Source organism: Aspergillus sclerotioniger (genome assembly GCF_003184525.1).
Source record: "Aspergillus sclerotioniger CBS 115572 chromosome Unknown BO94scaffold_30, whole genome shotgun sequence".
NCBI classification, from domain to species: Eukaryota; Fungi; Ascomycota; class Eurotiomycetes; order Eurotiales; family Aspergillaceae; genus Aspergillus; species Aspergillus sclerotioniger.
The window spans coordinates 1-24,909 of NW_020291020.1; the positions used below are offsets into that span (position 1 = coordinate 1).

The following is a 24,909-nucleotide window of genomic DNA, read 5'->3' on the forward strand; positions in this document are numbered from 1 at the left end:
ATTTTCAGTTAAGGATCACCAACCACTGTGAATGTGTCTGAGTAATTCACTGTCTAGATGATGATAACGGTAAATTTTGGAGATGGTGGTTTAGTATTACATTAGTGCAGGCGGTATCACTGTTCTCGAGCTTACAGATATCACTTTTTGATGTTAACATATACGAGTATTGGTATGCTCTGGACTGAGATATATATCTTGTAGGATTGAGCTAGATGACCCAATGTGATGCATGGAAATGACACCGAAATTCATAACATACGAATAATAATTCAACAGTGATTCTTCTGATCCATCTGCTAATTGTAAGTATATGCCGTACAACAGCTCCCCAAGCTTACTTGATGAACCAGCGGGTTGGGTTGGGGCGCTATCTAAAGGTTCAACCCATCAGGTCAGGTTAACCGGTACGGTGGGTTAAGGTTGAACCCCAAACCCAACCCAACCCGACCCTTACAAGTTGACTTGGGCGATAAACACATATTTGGATATCTCGAAAACTGGTCAGCCAATTAGATGCTAGAATGTATCGGCGAGTGCACTGGAGCCTCAAGCTACATGTTTCCATAAAAGGGTGACCCAATTGCTTAATGGGTGGATTCATCTTTTTTGATGGCTAGGACTGGTCTGACTGAGCAGTGCTGCTTCATTCATTGGCTGTAGGAACTTCTCTTTTTTGCTATTGGAGTACTGTCGTTATAATCATGAGCGATATACACCTTGCACCCAATATATCAAGCATCTCACATAGAGTTTTTGGTAGGGAGAACGCCCCTGGGTCAGGAGGCATCTATTCGCACTAAACACTGATGCAGAGCATCCCAGCAACACTTAAAGCGCCTCAGCCATCCGACCAGCCCAGCCCTCGGGAATTACAGGATTGGCCAGGAATTTCTGAAGATAGCCACTGAACTCCTCGGCCGATTGCTCTTGGCTAACAGACGAGAGAGAGGATTTTGGACTCGAAACCTGCTGCGCACCCGAGCAACAGTACGCCTCGTTACCATGGAGGCAGCCGAGCGTATCCACTGTCTGATCGGTTCCAGACGAAAAAATTGATTGCCCGGCAACGCGGATCGAGTCGGATGGACAGCTGGCGCTGCAGTAGTCCCCACTGGGGTGTGTCCATTCGCATCTGGAGAATATACCCGGCACCGATCCCGAACAGCAGTAGTTGTACTGCTGCTTTCCACTACATGACTTGCGACCCCCCCATCCCTGGCGCGAGCCCGCCACAAAGTGGTAGCCCGACGGACAGGTTTCGTCGTTTTCGCACGAGGTCCACTGACACTGAGACCAGGGCTCTGTGGATTTGGTGATGCTACAACAGGCTGACTGGTAGCCAGAGTGGCAACCATCCGTGCTGGTGCCTAATTCGGTCTCGTCACCACTGCAGCCCCCAGTACATTTACCTGAATCGTCAAAACCTCGCCACTGACAAATTGGTACCTTGCTGGAGGTCGGACAACACAGTTTTTGTGTCTGATCCGAGTCCAAAGGACAAGATGTCGAATCTTGCATGATCTGCGACGGTTGATCGGCACGGGTAACCTCCGTGAAGCCGTTAGGGCAGGAAGCGCCGCAGTTGACAAAGCGGCAATATTGTTTATGACTGGACTGACTTCTGCTGCCCGTGGTCGTAGATAACTCGTTGAACGCAACCTTGGTTAAGCCGGTTTTGATATCCAAGTTGTATTCATTACCCAATGCCTCCATCAGTCCTTTGGAGAAGGTATGGTTTCGATCATCTTCATCGACGGAGCGGACAAAAACACCCCCCAAACACTGGGACTTGGCAAAATTCGCCTTGATCTTCCACGTGTCCTGATCGTCATATGCTACCCACTGGTCCGTGTTCCAGACAATGGTTTTGACTGCCACGTCGCTGTTCAGAGTGGGGTTAAGATTATCTTGATGGATCATCCGGTTGATTTCACTGTTGAAAAGAGTGCCTGCAGACAAACTGCAGTCGCCTTCATCCCCGCCGGAGAGAAAGGTACAGCCGGGTTCGGTACACGAGGGATCGGCCAGGGTGAAGGTGCGGCCATGGAAAGCCATGCCCATGTTTACTTTGAAAGGGGGAATATTCTTACGCCAGAGCAGATCGAAGGCGTTCTTGATCTCAGTTAGATTTGTGTGGGCATTTACGGCCCCATTCCATTCCTCGCCCATGTTCCAGGTCCCGTGCAGATCATAGCTCATGAAATTGAACCAATCGACCGAGGGCTCGATCGAAGCCAGGTCATAATGCTGCAAGTATCGGTCGCTCGGTGGCAATGTGATAGAGAGACCGAAATTGTAATCATCTAGCACCGCCTTCAGGTTCGCCAGGAAAATGGGATAGTTGGTATAGTCTTCAGCCCGTCCATTGCGATCAGCTGCAACAGGATATTCCCAGTCAATATCGACACCGGAAAAGTGAAACGTGTGCATAAAGCGAATCAAAGATGTAAAGAACACATTCTGTTGGGTAATGTCGGCTGCAGCGAGGTCGGAAAAGGTTGTGGCCGTTGGGGCGTCGTTGTCCGAAAAAGCCCACCCTCCTAGAGAGAGCCACAGCTCTTGGCCAAAGTCGCGATTATGGAGCCCCTCCAGATACGTGTAGAGCCTCTTGTCGCGGTTAGCGAGAGGGATGACTTCAAAGGTGTCCGGATGAATGTTGCCGGAGGCAAAGTAAATGTGTGAATAGATGCCTTGAGGGAAGAAGTATGGCATCATCACTGAGCACGGTCTGGAGACTGCCCCGGAGTTATAGTAGCCGATGACACGCGTGATGGAATGGGAGGTGATATCGCAAGTGGCTGCCATCACCGAGGGGAGGACCCTGAAGCTGGCGAGAAGTGTCAAGACAATCCCTACCAGCATTGCGGTACTATTCACTGGTCAGATTGGCAATATGAAATCTAAATGGCTCCTCACTGTTCGGCTTGACAGCCTGCCACAAGTACCCAGGTAGGAACTTAAGAGCACAAGGAGTACTCGTAAGCAGTCGAATAGAAAGAGTCATGGGAAATCAATCACAGATGCATGAGGAATAAGGATAATCCTAATGTCTCACTCAGCAGTGGGCCGTAGACTAGGGCTGCGGCCCCGCCCCCTTTCCTGACCCGGTCCTTCCCTTTTGGGACCCCGAACCCTTGAACTTGAGTCGGAAAGGCTGACTCGAGACTCGAATAATCAGGGTCTGGAACGTTGATAGATGGAATCGAGCACCATCTGTAGGAATCTGGTTGTCATCCCATACTAGCTTGTGGGCAATGTCTCTCCCTGCGGTCGTTAAGCTTTCGTCATTCAGGCCTCAACCAAATCAGCGGGCGAAAGTTGAGACATTTGGGACTTCTCGGCTATAGCCGGAACCCATCCTCGTGGATTGGCCTGTGCCTGGCGCTAGTCGGATCGCCTCGCTTAGGTTCGATTCGCGCTTGAAGCAGGAACCAAGGTTTGCCCCTGGACTTGATTACGGCGGATTCTCGCCCCATAAGAAGGCAGGACTCCGCGGCATACCCACTGATCGATGCACCGGACCGAAATGTCTGTCATAGTATCTTTGGCCACTTCGTTGTTTGGCTCTTGACCTTTTCACCGAGGGTGCTGACACTCAAAACATCATCCTTCACCACCAATTCAACATGAGAGGTATCTTCACAGCCCTCTGGGCTGCGACCTGCCTCATGACAGGCCATGCAATCTCCGACGTGAATATGCCATCACGCAACTGCCTATCTGGCAACACATACACGACCAAAGAGGGCGACACGTGCGATTCCATTGCCCTAGCCCACAGCGTCTCAGCGGCTACGATGTCCTTTACCAACCCGAACATTCTCAACTGCTCTTCCATCCGACCCGGCACTCCTCTCTGTCTGCCGCTTGAATGCGATGTATATACGGTGCAGCCTGGTGATACTTGCACTAGTATTGCCCTGGGTGTCTACAGTAGTACGCGGAAAATCTTGTCTTACAACACTCAGTTGAACTGGGACTGCTCAAATTTACACTCGCCTGATCCCTACTGGGGATCGACAATTTGCGTGTCCGTTCCCGGAGGAAAGTATCCAGGCCAGGCGTTGAATGCATCTTCTTCCGAGCCTGGAGCCGTGGATCCGCCCTCCGGTGCGACGGTGGCCTCGGGCACCACCATGGTCTGCGGTGCGTGGCTAATAAATGACGTCGACCTCGATATATCCTGTGCTCAAATATGTCTGGCTCACAAGATCTCTATTAATGCCTTTACTGCGGCCAATCCGTCGCTCGGAAAAAGGACCTGTGATTCTGACCTAGTGGTGGGCGACGCTTACTGCGTGAGGCCTCTTCGCTAGTACCGGGGCGAAAAGGGACTGTATTACGGCTGATCTTTTGTGCTTTTCATGTATCTTGAGACTGGAGAGGAATCAGTTGGAGATAGTACGGCCCAGGCGATTCTATATGTGTAAAAGGTGGGCGTTTCATTGGTCACTCTTCAAACGAAGATTCAACGTAAGCCGGGAACAACTATATGAGCTACATGACTTATTTGAACCAGACAAATAGTGACCGCTACTCAGTATGTATCTAGATCGACAATATCTTAATCTAGGGTCCTGGAAATGCGGCACTGACTCCACAGACCACTCCACTCCACTCCACTCCACCCTGTCCCCACCGCTGTTGCTGTCTCATCATCAACATAACATAGCTACATAGTACATAGCACACACGCTGATGGTACAGCACTGACTATTCCAATAACTAAATATCTACCTACAGTAAGACTAACATCCTCCCGAGGAAGACTATCGACCGCATGCAATAAACACAATCCAAGCTATCACTCAAACTAAGTACCAATGATCTCAATTGATAGAATCGAAATAAAACACAAAACAATTCACACAGTAGCACACAAAGTATCGTGCTATTTAGACATCTACATGGACAGGTGGGATATAGAGCGCCACAGACAACTTAGCCAAGTTTAAGCAGTCTTTGCAGCCCCGCTAGCAGTGACCGTCTTAGTGACCTTCTTGGTAGAGGTCACAGTCTTAACGACCTTGCTCGTCGTGGCGGCTTTGGTAGCCGTGGTCTTAGCCTCAGTAGTCTTAGCAGACGTCGCCTTGGCAGTCTTCGTAGCCGTGGCAGTCTTGGTCTTCGTAGTCGTGGTAGTCTTGGTAGACTTGGTCGAGGAAGACGAAGAAGAACCAGAACCAGAACCAGAACCAGACGAAGAAGAAGCAACATAGACATCACCCACCGAGTTGACCGACCCACTAGTCAACAAATACCCATTAGCGGTATAAAAGTAAGCGTATCCGCCAACCTTAGGATGCGAGTCAAGCCAGTCAATAGCTTTTTCAAGGAAAGTCTTGGCCGTAGCCGCATCCGAGATACCATTTGTATCAGCGTCGAGAGCGAACTCCGTAAGCCAGACCTCATCAATATCATACTGGCCAGCGGTACTGATAGCCTCTGTCATGAAGGATTCAAGCTGGGCGAATGATCCACCGTACCAGTGGACAGCGAGAGCAGAGATGTTGCAGCTCTTGCAGTCGCCCATGAAGGTTTTGAACCAGCTGAGACCCTGGCCCGAGTTCTCGGAGGAAGTCACGGCGGGACTGATGAGCGTGGCGCGGTCTCCGTAGGGCGTGATGTACTTCTTGTAGAGAGTGGCGGCGCTGGAGGCGGACATGTCGGCTTGCGAGGTCATGTCGGGTTCGTTGAAGCCTAGGATGTGGGTGCTGCCACCGGAGAGGGCCTTCTCGACTGCGGAGGTCCAGGTGGACACTGAGCCGGTGCCCCAGAGCATGGGGACGAATTTCACGCCAGATGGCATGGTGCCGTCGGCTTCTTGGGCCCAGTTGTATGACCATGACACGGGGGTCGATTTACCGCTTGTGAGGGTTTTGACGAGCGAGGCGTCGTTGTAGGCGGCACCGCGCTTGCTGGAGGCTTCGGTTAGGGCGGCGATGAGCCCGAGGGTGAAGAGTTTGGTGAAGGAGACCATTTTGGTGGGATTGTTGGTGAATGGTTATTGGGTAGAAAGGAATGGAATGGTTGGAACCGGTAAAGAAGGTGTGTTGACAAGTCAAATGAGTGACAATTGGTAAAGAATGACAACTGCGCACAGCACAGGATTGAAGCAGAGGAAGAAGCACGGGTGGAAGAAATCAGGGCACCATGAGGGAAGAGGGCGGTTTTATGTTGATGTCCTGCATGACGGGCATGGGCTGCAACAACCATAGACAGTCAGCCCTCAGCCAACAGACACATTTAAGACAGGCACCGAATCCTGAGAAATATTAAGGGTCAACCCGATTCCAGGATTTGGCTTACGATAGGTTCCTGGGAGCGCACAAGACGCATGCCACCAATAGCCAAACCGCCAGAATGGGGCCAAATGACGGAAACAGGGCTAACTGGTTGTTTCTGTCTCATCATAGCTTGGCCAGTTGGGGTCCCTGACTAGAGTAGGCGCAGTCAGTTGGGGGCCATCCTCATCTTCATGACTCCCCTGCCTAATCAAGACTAGGGCGAGATTGAGTCACCTGATAGCACGTGAGGTGCCACGTGAAATCCCATTTGGGAAGTGCCGCTTAATCAGCAACCACGTGTGGGGTATTGTCACGTGACCCGCATCAACGGTTCGGTTCAGGGGGATTGGCCAGGCATCATCATTCCGAATTGCATGGCCCACTTTGATCCCAAGGCGTGATCTTAAGAGTATCGGTCTGATCCGAGGCTTCATCAGTTGATCTGTCAAGGACACCATGTAGTCGGATGGATACCTCCACGGCAATAACAGGACTCACAGGTAAGTGTTCAGCACGGCATCAGCACGAGGACATGACTCGGTAACTTCGTCAGTTTAGACTATGATGAGGCGTCGAGGCGCAGGCGCAGGCCAGGCGCAGGGGGTGACCCAATTCGGAGGAAATTTCCTCATCCGCCAGACCCATTGGGATGGAGCCGTCAAAGTTGAAACACGACAGAATTCTTTCCTGGTGGCGACTATTCACTCGGTCTCGGCTGCAGTGGCACGTGCTTCCCACTTCGACTGATTTTCAATCCGCTTTCCGCCCTTTATTCACCGTCAGCGCTTACTACTTCTCGAGCTGACATCAAAATCCTCGTGAGGAATAAGAAGGATAAGATTGTGCTTCGTCTGGCATCGGATCGAAGCCGAATCCATGGCTCGGGACAGGATTTTGACGGTGTCCATCTCCCGAGGTGGGTCGTAGGCAGCCACCATCTGCACCAGTTGGATTGATTGGATGCCCAGCTAAGGTTCTCGGCTAGTGCCGTGCTCATACGCATGCACTTACGTGATGCCTAGCCTGTATATCGAAAAATCATGCTCCATGCCTTCGTCTCCAACACACGGCGTCTTCGGAATGGACTCACCAAATATAGGGTGTGAAAAGCTTATCTGCATGGGGGACAGGGTGTCCCTACATCACCTGTTTATACTCCAAAGGTGGTGGTCCGGGGATGTAGCGTGCGTCCACAGAACAATGGCTACGTGGGGTATACGCGGTCCTCTGACGCGTCACCATCTATTCATGGAATCTCTGGTTGAAGACAAACCGTCTCCTTGGCCGAAAACTTGGACCAGGACTCCACAGGCGCGGGCAATGGAATAACCGTACAAAAGCCCTTGGGTCGGCTTGCCATGAGGGGGGAAACCAAACCCCAACACTCGTTTATAGTCCAGCCTGGTAGACCCAAGGTCGACTTTCACTGCTCATTCAACGATCGTTTTTCTCTTTTGCTCATACCCTGTCCTTCGTTTGTCAACTGTTTAATTAATTCGCTATGAGACTTCTCCCTGTGGCTGCTGGTGCAGCCTTTTTTGCCAGCTCGGCTTTGGCCGTTGATCCCATTGTGATCAAGGTATGCCCGGAGATGCTTCCACTTGATGAAATCTAATCCCTTCAGGGCTCCAAATTCTTCTACTCGAGCAATGACACCCAATTGTAAGTCTCCCTAATCGTCAGCACGATTTGTTCTAACAGTTATTAGCTTCCTCCGCGGTGTGGCATATCAACGTTGGTAGCCTTGTCCTGGTCTACTGTCCAAGCTAACACCAAGCAGAGAGTGATACTGCCGACCCCCTGTCCGACAAGACCACCTGCGAGCGTGATATCCCCTACCTGAAGGAGCTGCGCACCAACGTCATTCGTACCTATGCCATCGACCCTACCGCCAATCATGACGACTGCATGGAGCTTCTTGCGGATGCTGGCATCTACGTTGTCTCCGATCTCTCCAACTCGACCGTTGCCATCGATCGTAGCGACCCCGCGTGGCAGCTCACTCTCTACGACCGGTACACCAGCGTCATCGATGCCCTGGCTGGTTATAACAATACCCTCGGCTTCTTCGCTGGTAACGAGATTGCCAACAGCGTTGGAACTACCGATGGCATGCCCTATGTCAAGGCGGCGGTGCGGGATATGAAGTCCTACATTAGCAGCCAAGGCTACCGGTCCATGGGTGTTGGTTACGCCACTGCTGACGTTGCGTCTATCCGTGGCGACCTGGCCGATTTCCTCAATTGCCAGAGCGAGGCTGTCGGTATTGACTTCTTCGGTTACAACATCTACTCCTGGTGCGGTAACTCGACCTACTCAGAGTCCGGATACAAGGACCGCACCGAGGAGTTCGCCAACTACTCCGTCCCCGTGTTCTTCTCCGAGTACGGCTGCAACAGTGTCACCCCCCGCGAGTTCACCGAGGTCAAGGCCCTCTACGGAGACGAGATGTCCCAGGTGTGGTCCGGTGGTATCGTCTATGAGTACTTCCAGGACACCAACGACTATGGTATGTTGCTCCATGCATCGTCTTATTCCTACTAACCTCAGTAGGATTGGTTTCCGTGATCGACAGCACCAGCGTCAGCAAGATGACCGATTTCACCTACTACTCCAACGAGATCGCCACCGCCAGCCCCAGCAGCACCAACAAGGCATCCTACACCCCGACCAACACCGCTCTCCGCAGCTGCCCGACCGAAGACTCCTCCTGGGAAGCCGAGGCGACCCCTCTGCCCCCTACTCCCAATGACAACCTCTGCGAGTGCATGGTCAGCGCCGCCACCTGCACCGTCGATGACTCCGTTTCCTCGGACGACTACGGTACCCTCCTCGGAGACGTCTGCGGTGACATCACCTGCTCCGGAGTCGACGGCAACGGCACCACCGGCGATTACGGTGCCTACAGCATGTGCAACACCAAGCAGCAGCTGGTCTTTGCTCTGAACTACTACTACGAAGTCCAGTCCGCGTCCGGCTACGCCGCTTCGGCCTGCAGCTGGGGCGGATCTGCTACCACCAAGTCCGCCACCTCTGCCACTGGAACCTGCAAGACTCTGATGTCCCAGGCTGGCACTGCGGGTACTGGCACCGTCACCTCGGAGGTTACTGCCACTGGATCGTCCAGCTCGGCCACGGCTACTTCGGGCTCTTCCTCCTCTACTTCCTCGGCCTCTCAGTCCGTGAACGTTGGCTCTCTGCAGTTGGTGTTCTACACGGCCATTGCCGTGGTTAGTGGATTGGGCATGATTATGCTGTAGATGCGGGTTGCTCTGGATTATTTTCTCTTCGCATTTGTGGTTTTGGTAGATTTGTACCTGATGAGCTCAATCGCATTTAGTATATACTTTTCCCATCCACCTTCTTAAAGTATTCCGTATAGTTCTTGAATAATACCATATGTTATATCCGTACCAAGACTCATGAATTTGTTCATTCTCGCAGCATTGAGAGTTATTTAGCATAGACCAGTGGCAAATAATATAACAAGACACTTTGGCCGAGTGGTTAAGGCGCAGGCCTGCTACTTGCTGTTCCTAGTAACTAGTAGATTAGCCTGTGGGTTCGCCCGCCTGGGTTCGAGTCCCAGAGGTGTCGCTTATCTTTTTGGTTTTTTTCCCCTCACCTCTGGTAAGGCGAGAGCCACCGACCGACGCACCCACCCAAAAGGATAGCGGGAAATGCCGAGACCTTGGACTTGCTTGGTCTTTACTTCTCTTTACTCTAGCTATATAGGCAACGACGTTGCAGGAAGCAGAGCAAAAAGAAAAAAAGAATTGAGACGTCTCTGGGGCATGACTCCAGGTGTACACCCACCGGCCAATGTAATAGCAGGCTTGCGCTCGGTTAAAGTATCGTCAATGCTATCGGGGCAGTCACGGCGGCCCTTTCAACAGTCCCCCCATTGGCCGACTTTCTCATGCACCTTTCAGCTGGACAAAACATCCCTGCTTAGCCTCTGACTCCAATTATAGCGCAGCATGCTCGCTGCTCCGATACAAATAGTCTGGCTGTTGGCTTTCCGCCCGTCCGCTTGCCTTTTTCCTGATCGGCTGTCTGAGCACTTCCCGATCGAAAGACAACCAGACGTTCTCGCGGCCTTTTCACCACTCTTTTTGACAGAATCAAGTCCTCATTTGTCTGTGCCTTATCTGTGCCTGAGAGCATCAAAATGCGTCTTCTTTATGCAGATGGACCGGGCATCCGCCTGACCGAATTTGCCGACGTCCCAACGACCGACTATGCCATCCTCTCTCATACATGGGAGCAGGAAGAAGTCACCTTTCAGGATATGATTTCAAACAATGCGACAGCCAAACAGGGGTTTCTAAAAATCAAGGGCTGCTGCGAAACAGCCAGCGAGCAGGGAATCAAGTATTCGTGGGTCGACACATGCTGTATCGACAAGGCCAGCAGCGCCGAACTGTCCGAGGCAATCAATTCCATGTACCGCTGGTATCAGGAGGCCCAGATTTGCTATGTCTATCTTGCTGATGTAAATTCGAAGTCAGATATAATTCGCAGTAAATGGTTTACACGAGGATGGACCCTTCAAGAACTGATTGCTCCACGGAACATCGAATTTCTCAACAAGTGTTGGAAGAAGCTGGGGACTAAAGAAACCCTACAAGACCTTTTAACAAAAATCACCCGCATTCCTCCTGGTGTTCTCTCTGGGGAAGAGGATATTGAGAACGTTAGTGTCGCGCAGCGGATGTCATGGGCTGCTCCGAGAGTCACGACCCGAGTGGAAGACCGAGCATACTCTCTGCTGGGTATCTTCGGTATCAACATGCCATTGATATATGGAGAAGGAAAAAGGTCCTTCGCACGGCTTCAGGAGGAGATTCTGAAGGTTGTTGATGATCAAAGCATCTTCGCTTGGAGGTCAGACGATGAGAACCATGGAGGGCTGCTGGCTACCTCTCCCGATGCATTTCGAGAGTCCGCTGGTATCATCTCAACCAACTTATTCTCCAGCTCAGCTGGTCCTTTGACTCAAAGTAGCAAGGGAATTCATCTGGAGCTTCGACTGATAGCCACTGACCATCCGGGGCAGGGGCTCGCCATTCTCAACTGCGTAGACCAAGCCAGAGAAAGTCACCCGCTCGCAATACACCTTAAAGACTGGCTCATGACGATGGAGCAATTTGAAAGGGTCCAATGCTCAGAGCTTGAATATGTTAATCTGAGAGAATTAAAGCATTCTCAGTATCCGTTGAGAAGAATCTGCATCAAGCAACGACGTCATGTCACTCCCAAACAACACAGGCCTAGCAAAGTACCAACTAAACAGAGGACATCTCCGTTCTCAACACCACTAGCCACTGGCTCAATTCCATACACAATCTCGTGTTGAATTCGGCAGACGAAAATAGAAAGATTCTTGGGTCACTAGCAGCAAGTGGAGATGTGGAGTTGTTATGGCGGCTGCTCACTCAAAGCGACTTTGATCCCGAGAGGAAGAACAATCGTGGAAGGACATTACTCTCGGAAGCCGTGGAGTATGGACATCTGCCCATAATAAAGCTTTTGCTAGCTCGAAGTGGCGTGCAGCTCGACTCTAACGACGAGAGCCACCGAATGCCTCTCTCCCATACCGCCTCAGCTGGCCATGTACCTATCATCGAGCTTCTACTGGAGACCAGCAAGGTTAGCATCGAGTCGAGAGACAAGGAAGGCTTCACTCCGCTTGCATGGGCGGTCAAAGACAACCAGTCAGAGGCCGTGCAACTGCTGCTGGAGAAAGGTGCTTACATTGATTCAAAAGATGATGGAAATCAGACACCATTGGCAAGCGCCATCGAGAGAAGGTATGATGGAATCATCCGGATTTTGCTGAAAAAAGGTGCAGCTCCAGACGTGGAAATCGGTACCGTAACGCCACTCTTATGGGCAGCCAAGAATGGCTATGAGATGGCTGTGAGGCAATTACTAGAAAGAGATGCAGATTTTAGCTTGACTGATTATCGTGGACGAACCCCACTTTCGTGGGCAGCTGGGAATGGCCATGAGAGGGTTGTGAAGCAACTACTAGAAAAGGGTGCAGATCTTGACTCGAAAGATATGCATAGAACAACCCCACTCTTATGGGCAGCTAAGAATGGCCATGAGGTGGTTGTGCAGCAATTACTAGAAAGAGATGCAGATTTCAACTTGACTGATTACCGTGGACGAACCCCACTCTCATGGGCAGCTGGGAATGGCTATAAGATGGTTGTGAAGAAATTACTAGAAAAAAATGTATATTCTGAGCGGAAAGATATTTGTGGACGAACCCCACTCTCATGGGCAGCTGAAGAAGGTCATCAAGCAGTTGTGAAGCAGTTACTGGAGAAAGATACAGATCCTGAGCAGAAAGATATTTATGGACGAACCCCACTCTCATGGGCAGCTGAAAAAGGCCAGCAAGAAGTTGTGAACCAATTACTGGAGAATGGTGCAGATCCTGAGTCAAAGGATCATGATGGACAAACCCCACTCTCATGGGCGGCTGAAAAAGGTCATCAAGCAGTGAAACAATTGCTAGAAAAAGGGAAAACTACAAATAGGCCACATGTCCCCTGATGGCAGAGGCCACGCAGGGAAAAGCGATCTATATCTTCAGCGACAGCCAAGCCGCGTTCAGAGTCATAAAGGCGCTAATGGTGTCAGGATCCAATCTTAGTGTGCTCTACAATATCATCATACTGTTAAGATACAAACGAATACCAACTCGGCCATCTAGCAAAAGACTAGAATTTCAAGGTCAGTAGCTTAAAACGCGCATTACTTTAATAGAACCACGGGCTCTGGTCATGTGAGGAGACCCAACCCTCACAAAAGATGTATATTCTAAGTGCCTAACTCTAGTAGTTACTGTAACATATACTTTCTCATAAATTCTATAATATTGACTAGTAATAATAACAACGATGGTCATGGATACAGCTTCCGTGTAGCGAAAATCGTTTATTCTCGGATACTGTGAGATAGAAAATAGGAGATATTGCAGACCAGAGACTCACCAACTCAAAGTCATATAACACGCAAGATATAAGTTCACTTAGCAGCACAAAACCACAATCCTAGTCATTGACAGTATGCATACAGCTCGAAGAACCAAGCTCTTATCACATGGCTGTGTTGCCACCATCCGGAGAAATTGCCTTTACACAACCACACGACTGAGAACATCAGTAAACTCTACCTCGCGAGTTTAGTGGACATCTCTCTCCAAGGAGACTGATTACTCTTAGAATAACCCGATTACAGTATATGGGGGATATCTTCGCAGCTTCTGTAATTCTACTGAAAACTTATACGTATAAATATAATGTCTTAGGGCACATGTTTCGGGATATATTGCCTCTAAGATGACTATAACATTTACGGCGTGGCGGTAATTTAGTTGATTTTTCGATAGCTGTTCTTATCATTTACATAAATTGTTAAGGGAGGAAAATAAGCCATCAAACAAATCATCTTCCCTTAATGTACAAATCCCACCAGCCAGTACTATTCAGTAGCCAGCCAGTCAAGGGAACTACTGCAAGAAACATCCACGGTCCCATACTATACACTACACTACACTACACTCTATCTACCATAACAACTCCACACTTCCATCTTCTATTTCCCACACGCCATCGCGGCTGTTGTTACCTGGATGAAAATCGGATATCGGATACATCAGGGTCTATGACCACCGGATTGTGAATCCACCATGCAGATTAAGAACGTTTCCAGTGACATGGTTGGATGACTTTAGTTGGAACAGGAAAGTGGCAGCCAAATTCTATGATGGTATTAACTGGAACTAGGATTTCATAGTATCCACTGAGATAAAGCTATGTGAAATTATTCCCTCATTTATAGGTTCCTTGGACTGGTGACGGTACCTACGATCCTCATTCAATTGCAGTAGATTCGTCTGTTGTAGCCGTTTATTCACCTACCTACTGTGGTGGGATTATATCTTAATCATTTCCCCCTCTTCTGTCTTCTCAACCTCTCCTTCTCAAACGATCAAGATATTTTATAATTGCCAAGCCCTATTACAAAGATGGCATCTTCCTTGCAATATATCCACCATAACTGCGCCGACCGATGCATCGAGTAAACAACCAGCATGAGAGAGCATACCCCATGTGCGGAGCCAATCTCCACGGCCGTTTAAATCAGAATGGCCAGAATCATGAGCTGTTCCCCCCTGCCTCCGACCCCCCTCCCCCGCGAACTTATTTGTATGACCTCTTCCCTGCACTTCCGCGGTGGTTGGTTTGTAGCACGTGTTGCTGTACTGCAACTGCTTGCAAGCTATCCTGCTCGCGGTGCAGTTCTTCTCCCCTCCCGCGAGTCTCTTCTGACAAGCTCTTCGCGCAATATTCTATCTTGGGGCTCATGGGAGTATGGTGGGTACCGCATTGTAGGTACAAGTCTCATCTTCTTTCCTAAGAACCTACTCTACTCTTGACCGTTGAAAAGCTTGCTAACCACCGCAGGGTATTCTATGCCCTATATTACAAATTAGGGACTATACTTGCTGACCTGCATGGGATGTGAAATGCCTGCAGGTGCCTAGGTACTCTGATAGTTGAATAATCAACAAGCACAGTTAACTGGGCGATTCGTCCCTTTATCTTCGTTCGAAACACTTGGGAACATCATTCAACAGAAATCAAGATTCACGGCCGTGTGGTACCGTTCAGGATTTATAACCCAACCTCATAACACTGCTTGGCGTTTATCATCGACTGGCAAACCGATAATTCACATTCAAACGATAACCCAGTCTATATTGGAACCTAGGAGTTGACTATTATCCAGCTGGGTCTTTCGATGCAATGACAACTCCCTATCGACATTAAAGATAGCTAAGAGATATCTATACCCCAGCTGACGAACTCGAACTAATCATACCACCTCAATCCTCCCGGGACTGAATACCTATCACAATGAAATCCAGCGGAATGCCGGCGACAAGTACCCATACCATTCCCAAAGCTGATAGCAGCCTATATCCTACCCAATGGCAATAACGGACGCAAAGCTAAAGATCCAAAGCCTTCATTCCAGTAAATCGAGATTCCCACAATATTATCACCCATTTTTGGCCAGAGAGACGCCAATCAACGGTGCCACTCATGCGATATTCTGGAAGGAAACTAATATTATGACCCCGAAAACTACAAAATGTGTTTGCCAATAATGATGGAGGACACGCTGGCGTGCATTCGCAAATGACCACACTTGGTGTCGCGGTAGCTGCCATTAATCTGCGTTATGGAATTGATTATTGGTTCTTCAAGAATTTCGATATCTATGCAGTTGTGGAAATTGGTTGTTAGACGCTATTCAGGGGATGTTGTTATATGCGGATATTGACGATGTGTTTAAGGGAGATGGAAGAACTGTTACCGTCTAAACTAGCAGCTCATTTAGGTCATAGATGGAAGAAACGACAGCGGAAAGATTGGCTTGAGTTGGAGTCAAGGCCAACATATAAACAGAGAGCACAACATATTTCGAAGGAACTTGACCGAGAGGATGTTCTGGTCGGTTCAAACACGAGGACGTGCCACGTCGCTTATCTTGAGATGTTGGAAGGCTGCATTTCTGATCTGGAATGGGCTTGTTTAGCCGGTCTTCTGACACATGGCAAAATATCTCTACTTTTATTAAGTCCGTGGGTCTTACGATAATGAGGAACAACAAAAGGGATGAAGGGCAGCCATTCTTGGGAATGGGTGATGATCACAGATGTCGTGGTTGCTAAAGTGTATAACAGCTGAAGTTTGTTTTCTTCTGCTCACTTGCAAATATGCGGGCTGCCGGTGTTCAACATAGTCATACTGATGGAGATAGCCACTCGCGGATGTGCTATGCTTGTAAGCAGTATGACCATATAGCCAGGATTGGCAAACCAGGGCTGTCTTGCTAGGCTATTCAGCTGGTTTTACTTTTTGCAATACCTTTTTTTGCATGCATTGCAAGCCTAGGATATCGGATAGATGCGGATGGATTGGTTTTTGATGATTAGTGGATAGTATGCGCGAGGGCCTATATCGTATCAATAAATGTTTCAGAGATAAAATGGGCTGCTAGTCATTGTTCAAGATATGGCGAATACCTTAGTGAAGCCTTCGGGTTATCTCTGATCTGACTTTATGCTCATACATCTACTCGCTTTGATTTGATGTTGTTGAGAGACAATGTGTTCGGTATCAATTTATGAACACTACAACCATCGCCCATCCCATACCAACTACCCCATGAATACCCACCACACTCACCCCTACTTACTCTCCTTAATATACCCCTCCACATTCTCCCTCTTCTCAATCGCCTCCTGCAACCTCACCAGCGACTGCGGAAGATCCACCTAACCAACATTAGCATACCATTCACTCCACTCCCAAACAACAACAACAATAAAAACAAGATATCTTACCACCAACGTCCCCGTCCTCCGATCATTATCAATAGATTGATACACCGCAAAATCCGCATACGTGATTTTATCTCCCAGGAGATACGGCCCCTCAATATCGGAGTAGTACTTCGCAATGAGATTATAGTACTTGGGTGCATACTCATCCTTGTACGTATCAGATTTGTTCATGAGGTTGGAGACCCATTCGGACTATCCATTCTATCGTAAGTATACTGAAAAGGCAGTTAGGGGATGGGGATGGGGATGGCTCACCCTCCAATCTATGTAGATATCCGCCACCGCGTCAACGAGGTATTTCTCCCAGTTGGTTTCGCCGTCGTAACGGTTGAGATCGCGGGAGAGATAGCGCAGGATGGGAATATGCTGAAGCATGGTTAGATAGTATAGTTGGATGGGGGTGGATACGGGATACGGACTTGGGTCAGGATATGCCCCTTGTACTCGAGGGCGGGAAGCTGGCCGGTTCGAGTGATGCCTTGGTCTTGCAGCTTCTGGCTGCTCTGTGGCCAGGTGTCATCGTAAGGGTAGCGGACTTCGGTGAATTCGATTCCGGCGTCTTTGAGGAAGAGTCTGTGGTTGTTAGTGGGGTGGTGAATGAGGATGTGTTGGGGGGGAGGGGGGGGGGGTACTTGACGACTTCCCCGCGGCCTAGTCGACCGATGTCGAGGTAGTGGTAGATTGTTGAAGACAGCGCCATGATAAATTAGTTTGTCTAGATCAGTTTACTTGATTGTAACGATATTGGTGTTGTTGAGGTGGTTGATGATTGATAAAGGGTCTGACGCAACGTGAGCGGTTGCTTACAAATAATGAGGGGTAACTGTGCCCCGCCATCAACTCTCCATGCCCTACATATTTCCTGATTGATTGAGAAGGAATTAGCTTTAGTGTTACCCCGCAGATCCTCGTATTGGCTTTTTCTAGTGGAACAGACTGTCTAGACCATTGTGGATCCCTGCATACAGCTAAAATATCATGATACGATCTAGCGAAAGGATGGAGTAAGCACTTGTGCAACTGGATTTCTAATCTTCTGTCAACCCCCACCTCTGCACATCGTCTAATGCAGAATAAAAGAAACCTTGCCCTAGTGTCGACGTTCCGAACACTCTGCCCATCATCTCACTCAACCCACAGATCAACCCTCAACCAACCATCCTACCACACTTCATAAACAATGTCCACATCCCTCCAAGGCTGGCACCCCGGCGAACTCGCCATCCAACGCCAACTCGGCTACTCCACCGCCGTAACCAACAGCTGGACCTTCATCAAGAACTTCCTGCCCGAGCAACACCGCATCTTCCATACCTCCAATCTCCCCTTCCTCCCCATCACCACCATCGACGAGCACGGTCGTCCCTGGGCATCCATCGTCGCCGGATCCACAGGAGAGCCCGGGTTCATAAATAGCCCCGACCCACAAACCCTATCTATCCACGCCCGACTCTGGACCGGCGATCCACTCTTAAACACCATTACGACATGGCTCAACCCTAAGCAACAATCCACTCCACCAGAAAGATACCTTACCGCTGGTCTGGGAATTGAATTCTCAACCCGAAGACGGAATAAATTCGCGGGTCGGATAGAACACGTTACCACCACTACTAACACGAAGTTGGATTATCGTATCGATGTACATGTTACAGAGGCATTAGGGTACGTCATCCCCTACCCTAAATACCCCCCTCCCAGCTAAATAACTGTTTAGAAATTGTCCTAAATACATCAACACCCGCACCCTAACCCCCCACCCAGCCACAAACCCAACCATAACCCACTACCACCCCCATCTACCACCATCTTCTCTTCTTCCATCGGAGATAATATCCTTTATCCAATCCGCTGATACTATCTTCCTCGCCACCATCTACAACCCAACCTCTACCCCTATAACTACACCCCACGCAGGCCTCAACGCCCGAAGCGGCCTCCCCGGATTCACTCGCATCCACCCAACCACTAACCAGATAATCATCCCCGATTACTCAGGGAACAGATTCGTCTCGACCCTGGGGAATATCCACGCTAGTGGTCTTGCCGGGGTAACTATCTTGTCGTTCACCACGGGGGATGTATTATACATGACAGGCACAGCGGAACATTATACCGGTGATGCAGCGAGGAAGATCATGCGTGGACAGGGAAGTCTCACCGCTGTTAGAGTAACCGGGTATGTCTTTGTCCGTGACGCAGTTCCTGTTAGGGAGGTTGTAGGGACAGAGGTGGGGAGGAGTATGTATAGTCCTAAGGTGAAGGTCCTTGTTCAGGAAGATGGTCTTGTGATGGGTGGGGGTGGTGGCGTGGGATATAAAGCCCTTCTTGAGAGGGGGGAGTTACTCGGTGATGGAATAGGTGTGTTTAAGTTCCGGATTCATAGCCAGGGGACTGGGAAAGGTGACGGGTGGAGATAAAACCCGGCCAAGCCATCGTGCTTGATTTCATGGAGTGGATTGGACCACCGCAGTACAAACATATGAGTGATGATGCGCCGGGGGAGATTAATGATGATCGGGTACGGACGTGGACTGTTTCGAGTGCGCATGAGGGGATGCAGCAGGTGGAGGGTTTGAGTTGACGATGAGGGAGATGAGGGGGGTGTTGTTACTGGTGCTTTGTTTCGGCTTCTGAGGGGAGGGAATTGGGAAGGAGGTTGAATTTGATGGTTCAATTTGTGTGGATGTTGTTGGGACGACAGGGGATTTTGTTCTCCCGATGAGAGAAAAGGTGGATGTGTTGTGGGTGGCGGGGGGATTGGGATTACCCCGTTTTTGGCCATGTTGAAGGCGTTAGTGGAGAGGGGGGATACGGTGGAAGGGGAGGTTGGGATTGTGTTGGCGACGAGGGAGCCGGGGGTTATGTTGGGGCTGATGAGGGAGGCTTTGGGGGTGTGGCGGGGACGGTGAGGGTTAGGGTTGATGTGTTTACTCGGTTTGAGGGGGAGGTTGATGTTGGAGGGGTTTTGAGGGAGAATGTGAGTGTTGAGGTGTATAGGGGGAGGGTTGGGAAAGAGTATTGGAAGGGAATGTCGAAGGATAAAGAGGTTTTTGTTTGTGGTCCTGGTGGGTTTGGGGATGAGGTGGTGGAGGGGTTAAGGGGAGTGGGATTTCCTATCAATCAAATTAACAGAGAGGGGTTTTATTGATGTTGAATGTATTTTAAGAATTAAACTGGGTGGGAGATCATGCACCATAGTGGCCATCGGGCAATATATCTCAGTACGATATAAGCCTCATTTCATCTGATATTGTTCATGATCAACTCTCGATCCTTATCTTGATAATATAAATATATCCTCCCTCGTATCCAAAATAAACCCCATCAGAAATCCAGCAACCAACATGTAACCCCCACGACAACCCAGCAATACCAGCCCGCGGCTTCCCAAACAATCTCACCACCACCAATATATCAACCCATCCGCAATACATCCCTTGTAACCGATTTATCTTTCAAAATACATCTATTCCTCTCTCGATATCAACATCCAGCTTCAATTCAACCCAATGTCACCGTCACAATCCCATCTGAGCATGACCATGGAGAGCATCACCGATCCAGCATACCTACTCAATGAAGTACATGAGATCCAGACCGCAACCCAATATCCATATCTGTCCGTGGTATCCAGAGCCGTTTTCTTTCTCCCGGATTCCGCTATATGACATATTTATTTTCCTCAAATATCGCAGATTCTCCGGTCTGGGAAGGTGAGAGATGAGACCAAGAACACATATCAACCTCCCTAAAAAGGTATCGTGGGTATAGTATTTCCCACGATACCACCACCACTCCCACACTCCCAGAAAACAGCCTATATCTAGGACATGACATGAGGCCCGACATATTGCTCTCGCGTATTGTGTTCTTCTTAACCGAGAAGCGAATGCTAATCGGAAACGATATGGTTGGCTTTGTTAGTGTAGTCCAACCATATCATGTATTCAAGGGCTCATGTTATTCTCCCGTATGCTTCAATGAAACATCCACTGGGTTTCTCGATGTTGTAAATCTAGGATTATTCATTCATCGATGTATTCGAAATTCGATGAAAGATCATACAGAATACTCTGTTCTATACCCCATATGAGAATAACGGATAGAGTGTACTAGGAGAAGACACACTGCTTTTCGGACCTTTCCCCCTGCAATCCGTCTCCAAATCAACCGACGCGCCCACTCCATGTCTCGCAGATGTTCCAGAACTCCAAGCGAGCGAGTGGTGAAATTTGAAATCCGAGACGTGTCTGTGTTGAAGGACCTGTAATCTGTCTATGGTTTCGTTTCAGTTCATGTTGTTCGGCCGCGTGAAGAACATGACAGCTTCTGAGGAGGGAGATCGATCAATTGCGCAGTGATTCTAACAGGCAAGAGTGGCGACATGCACTGCACCATGGGAAGACTTCTTTGGATCTTGTGCATGCTCTACTGCTTTTTGGAATGGGCGCTTAGCATTATGCTGAATACTGTTTCGGCTTCCAGTGAGAACGACATCTTCGCTGGGGTCAGTCCCCCAGGGCATTGGGAACAGTTTTGTTGCTGATCTGATATACACCCAGTGGGGCTCGGCATCGGGGGTATCTTGCCAGTAAATCAACTTAGCATAGACACCTGTGTACTTGGTCTTGACCCGGACGTCTCGGTCTCTTTTCTTTGTGTTGAGCAGCTGTTGGATTCATTCATGCATTTGAGGTTTCGTGGAATATGGGACACAGACATGTGAGGAAGAAGTTGATATCTGCTGTTTGATGAGATTGAGCTGTAAGCGAGACTCTAAGTAGAGGTGGCTGCGTGCTGAGCGATATTGGTGAGACATTTTGAGAACATCATATGTGTGGTTTAAGAAGAGTCCCATCTGCCCTATGCATATTGGATTCAGAATATGTTTTGTCTCATGTTGTGCTTGCGTGTGAGATGCAGAGTGGCTGGGGAGATTGTATTTCGGGTATGGCAAGAAGAAATTGTATGTATGTATGGAACAGGCCCCGGATATCAAAATTGGGGTTGCATTCGCTTTGTTCAACGACGGGGTGAGTCCCTAGCGGTTGCAAATCTCGATCATGTGTGTGGATCATCAGGGGGTGATAGTGCAGGAAGATCAGTGGAAAGGAAGAGAAATGTCGTCTGTTTTGTTCAGATGCCACGTGTAGGTGTAGAGTGTAGAAGACCATTCATATTGTTCTTTCGCGTGGATTTGGGGCAGAGGATGTTTAAATACCGATGTAGTTGAACCGGTCGTATATTGCGGCGGCCATCCTGAGAAGAATATATAGCATGCATCTTGTTTAAAAGAAGTCGTGTCTGCTAATATCAAACCACTTCGACTGGGGCTTAACTTGGTCTAGACACATCACAGACGTTATAGGTACCACGCATCTAGAACTCTGCGATTGCGGTGGATATCGAGGTTGATGTGCAAACAGGCCCGTGCTGTCTTGAGAGCAGCTTCTAACGAGGAATCGCAGGTCTCGGAATGAAAGGGATACTTTCTGTTGTCTTGCATCGGTCCCTAAAGAACAGAACCTAGCTTTGCCATTCAGATGGCTGGTAAGCGTCTGATGAGAGGTATCGTAGTTTTCTTTCTGAGCCGTGGATGTTTTTGTCGTGGACGGATTCCATGATTAGATATTGATAGTATGTATGTTCTGTTCCTGTAGTTTCCGAGTTGAAAGAGAAGCATGTATTGGTTTGAGTGTCTGTTGCAACTGCCTGGTTTGTCTTCCTGCTAGGGCAGAGACCCTCGGCTGATACCCTCTTCACATCTAATATTGGTAGAGGCGGACTTGTTTGTCGTTTCTACCCAGCGCCTGAAGCGAGTGAAACCTTTCAGCGATGGGCTGAGATTCAGTGAGGCTGTTCCAGTCACTATTGGACTAGACCATATCTTGAGACGGCGACTTGAAGCTTTTTCTGTGACGTCTTCCAATCGAGAGATCTGGCGATCTTTCTTCACAGTTTCATGGAGGTGCGATAAAGTGATGAAGAAGTTGAACTGGCTAGTGTGATGACGGCCAAGCGAAGAAATGGGGCAAATACTAGATGCATCAAATCGGCGAGGCATTTCAATAGGTGGAGTATGATAGTCCTGAGTACGGCGAAAGGCATGAATCAATTGAATGCCACGGCTCAAGCCAGGCTGCAGAGGATCAGGAGGACACCGCGACATGGCAGAGTTGTCTTAATAGTACCATCTATATCTTGATACTGCCCCCAGTTCGGAATTTACTAGGGAGTCGACATTGAGGACATGGCCGAGGGGGTCAAATGAATAGACTGCGAATGAGACCGTCACGCAGACTTGACTTGGGGAGCCATGGCGCTTGTTAAGACAGTGGTGACATGGCAAGTGGTATATGAGACACACAATGATAATGTGCTGTTCAACTGAATAGCGAAGATCCTCGGAGCGATTTGGCAGGTTAGCACTGCCTGTTTGCCTATGATGGCGTGTCATGTATCAAATTCGAAAAGTAAAGAACAGTGTTGTTTGAATTGGGGGATGGAAGTATCTGACTGGTTTGATGGGGAATGGCATTCGGCATTGATCAGTGCCGTGAATCTCGTAGTGATTGGTGTTTTGATGCGAGCATAACCGTTGCGTATATTGCTTCCATAACCCAGCAGCAACATCCGAGTTACTTCGTGGAGAAGACCGTTTTTAAGTCGTCCCAGTCATGAAGACTGAAATATGCCACTGATGCTGCTATCCAATGCTGCCATGTGCATCCTCTAGCACCTCTTAACCGCCCTAATTGAGTCAATCAGATGGACCGTACTTCATGTATGGAACTCACTTGTGCTCAAGCATGATCTGTATCTGTATGTGTAGTACCTTCTCATCGTCATCACAGCCATGACCGGTACATCCATTTGTTTCGCGTCGATATGAGTTTCGCCCTGCGCACAAGCATCCACCAACTCCCCTCAACCCACAAGCAACCGAACCATTGTACTCGCCGCATCTTGACCTTGCAATAAGTCCGGCTGATGACACTGTCTGCTGGTAGGTACGTAATGTGCATTTCACTTGAGCTTTGCGTTTGTCCCGTTGCTATGAGTGCTTCCAGCAGATGAATGTATCATTATTTGAAAACGTATATACCTCGCCGCAATTCTTATTCCAACTTGAGGTCACGATCTAAACAATCTGATCATCAAAAACTTGTTGAGAACGCGTATCCATAATGAGGGAACAACCCAACATCATGACTCGACATTCTGGGCAAATAGGGTCAGATCGAATATGTAGATAAGAGACTGGCTTGTCAATCTTCAACACATAGGACCGTATTTCTGATGCAATCGAAACCGCAATCGAATGCCATTCCCCGAGTCAAACGGTGGAATGTATGATCTCTCTGCTGTGATTCTGTCAGTGCATGAGACAAGGCATGCAAAGATGATCGAAGAAGAGAGAGATAAGACGTCTCTTATGTAGGCGAGCTGGTCAATCCTCATTATATGAAACAAGTAAACCTGTTTCTTCAAGTCTTCGACAATGAAATGTCAATCGAGCCCGAGTACTGTGCTTCTTCCTGTAAAACAACACATCCCAAGCCGGAGATGTCACCTGCCTAGATTCTGCTTTCCATGGGCGAGATATTCGAGTGTTGTGCAGGGTGCTGGTTATTTCTCTCTTGAGAAGCGAGTGCAACTCCACCTTGAAGACTTAGGGACCATAGCTGTCATTTTGGCTCTGAATTGGAGAAAGGAGAGGATCATTAGTTGTTGGTTGTTTTGTAAGCTGCGGTGGAATTCCGGTTATAGGGGGAAGAGACTATCGGGGCTTGGTGACTTCCGGTTTCTGCTTTCTGCTGTCTGTGGCTATTTTCAAACAGTCAAATAAATCTATGGTATGTGGGGAGTGATTGGAGTGGCCATTTCACTTCTAGTCTGATGTGTTTGCTGGGCTGGGATGGCTAGAAATGGGTTGGGATGAAGGATTAATATAGTTTTTGGGTGGGTGATCATTTCCTGATTCGGGATCGGAATATGGCAGGATTTCGGGGGTGATTGTCTAATCGGATGTTGTAAGTTCCTTTTCCATATGCTGCATCTGTCGGGAGATGCACATTGTTGTTTTGCTGAAGATTCCGGAATGAGAGGTTGAAAGTGGGCCGCTTATGGAAGATCTTTTGTTTCTAGAACATACACAGTAGGAATTTGTAGCAAGAAAGGTATAAT

The 24,909-nt window shown here is 48.8% G+C and overlaps 8 protein-coding genes and 1 non-coding gene across 9 annotated transcripts; 5 read left to right on the top strand and 4 right to left on the bottom strand.

Moving 5' to 3' along the window:
- Positions 1-724: 724 nt before the first annotated feature.
- On the bottom strand, positions 725-2,941 carry BO94DRAFT_499888 (glycoside hydrolase family 18 protein). Its single transcript, XM_025609397.1, has 2 exons — positions 2,920-2,941; positions 725-2,872 (listed from the first exon to the last, which is right to left on the bottom strand). Exon 2 carries the CDS (start codon positions 2,863-2,865, stop codon positions 832-834), a length of 2,034 nt encoding a protein of 677 aa, XP_025463659.1. The 5' UTR covers positions 2,866-2,872; positions 2,920-2,941; the 3' UTR covers positions 725-831.
- Positions 2,942-3,525: 584 nt separating this feature from the next.
- On the top strand, positions 3,526-4,498 carry BO94DRAFT_538646 (LysM peptidoglycan-binding domain-containing protein). The gene has a single exon (XM_025612534.1). The coding sequence runs from the start codon at positions 3,630-3,632 to the stop codon at positions 4,317-4,319; it is 690 nt and encodes a 229-aa protein (XP_025463660.1). The 5' UTR covers positions 3,526-3,629; the 3' UTR covers positions 4,320-4,498.
- Positions 4,499-4,637: 139 nt separating this feature from the next.
- On the bottom strand, positions 4,638-6,388 carry BO94DRAFT_227116 (glycoside hydrolase family protein). Its single transcript, XM_025606272.1, has one exon. It carries the CDS (start codon positions 5,978-5,980, stop codon positions 4,955-4,957), a length of 1,026 nt encoding a protein of 341 aa, XP_025463661.1. The 5' UTR covers positions 5,981-6,388; the 3' UTR covers positions 4,638-4,954.
- BO94DRAFT_227155 (uncharacterized protein) lies at positions 6,062-6,673 on the bottom strand. The gene is made up of 3 exons (XM_025606273.1): positions 6,522-6,673; positions 6,310-6,434; positions 6,062-6,203 (listed from the first exon to the last, which is right to left on the bottom strand). The coding sequence occupies exons 1-3, from the start codon at positions 6,553-6,555 to the stop codon at positions 6,144-6,146; spliced, it is 219 nt and encodes a 72-aa protein (XP_025463662.1). The 5' UTR covers positions 6,556-6,673; the 3' UTR covers positions 6,062-6,143.
- A 1,029-nt stretch (positions 6,674-7,702) lies between these two features.
- BO94DRAFT_227112 (glycoside hydrolase family 72 protein) lies at positions 7,703-9,580 on the top strand. Its single transcript, XM_025606271.1, has 5 exons — positions 7,703-7,866; positions 7,912-7,949; positions 7,996-8,021; positions 8,068-8,796; positions 8,841-9,580. The coding sequence occupies exons 1-5, from the start codon at positions 7,789-7,791 to the stop codon at positions 9,545-9,547; spliced, it is 1,578 nt and encodes a 525-aa protein (XP_025463663.1). The 5' UTR covers positions 7,703-7,788; the 3' UTR covers positions 9,548-9,580.
- Positions 9,581-9,776: 196 nt separating this feature from the next.
- On the top strand, positions 9,777-9,884 carry BO94DRAFT_t260. The gene has a single exon. It is a non-coding gene; the product is annotated as a tRNA-Ser (tRNA).
- A 459-nt stretch (positions 9,885-10,343) lies between these two features.
- Positions 10,344-12,098, top strand: BO94DRAFT_499895 (uncharacterized protein; the record flags this gene model as incomplete). The annotated part of the gene is given in 2 exon segments (XM_025609398.1): positions 10,344-11,568; positions 11,586-12,098. Coding segments are annotated over 2 exon segments (1,623 nt in total), but the record flags the coding sequence as incomplete, so codon positions are not given.
- Positions 12,099-16,371: 4,273 nt separating this feature from the next.
- On the bottom strand, positions 16,372-17,475 carry BO94DRAFT_524307 (glutathione S-transferase). The gene is made up of 5 exons (XM_025610259.1): positions 17,352-17,475; positions 17,139-17,292; positions 16,975-17,091; positions 16,720-16,911; positions 16,372-16,650 (listed from the first exon to the last, which is right to left on the bottom strand). The coding sequence occupies exons 1-5, from the start codon at positions 17,417-17,419 to the stop codon at positions 16,564-16,566; spliced, it is 618 nt and encodes a 205-aa protein (XP_025463665.1). The 5' UTR covers positions 17,420-17,475; the 3' UTR covers positions 16,372-16,563.
- A 367-nt stretch (positions 17,476-17,842) lies between these two features.
- BO94DRAFT_627338 (uncharacterized protein) lies at positions 17,843-19,511 on the top strand. The gene is made up of 2 exons (XM_025617413.1): positions 17,843-18,384; positions 18,437-19,511. Exons 1-2 carry the CDS (start codon positions 17,900-17,902, stop codon positions 19,137-19,139), a joined length of 1,188 nt encoding a protein of 395 aa, XP_025463666.1. The 5' UTR covers positions 17,843-17,899; the 3' UTR covers positions 19,140-19,511.
- Positions 19,512-24,909: the final 5,398 nt, after the last annotated feature.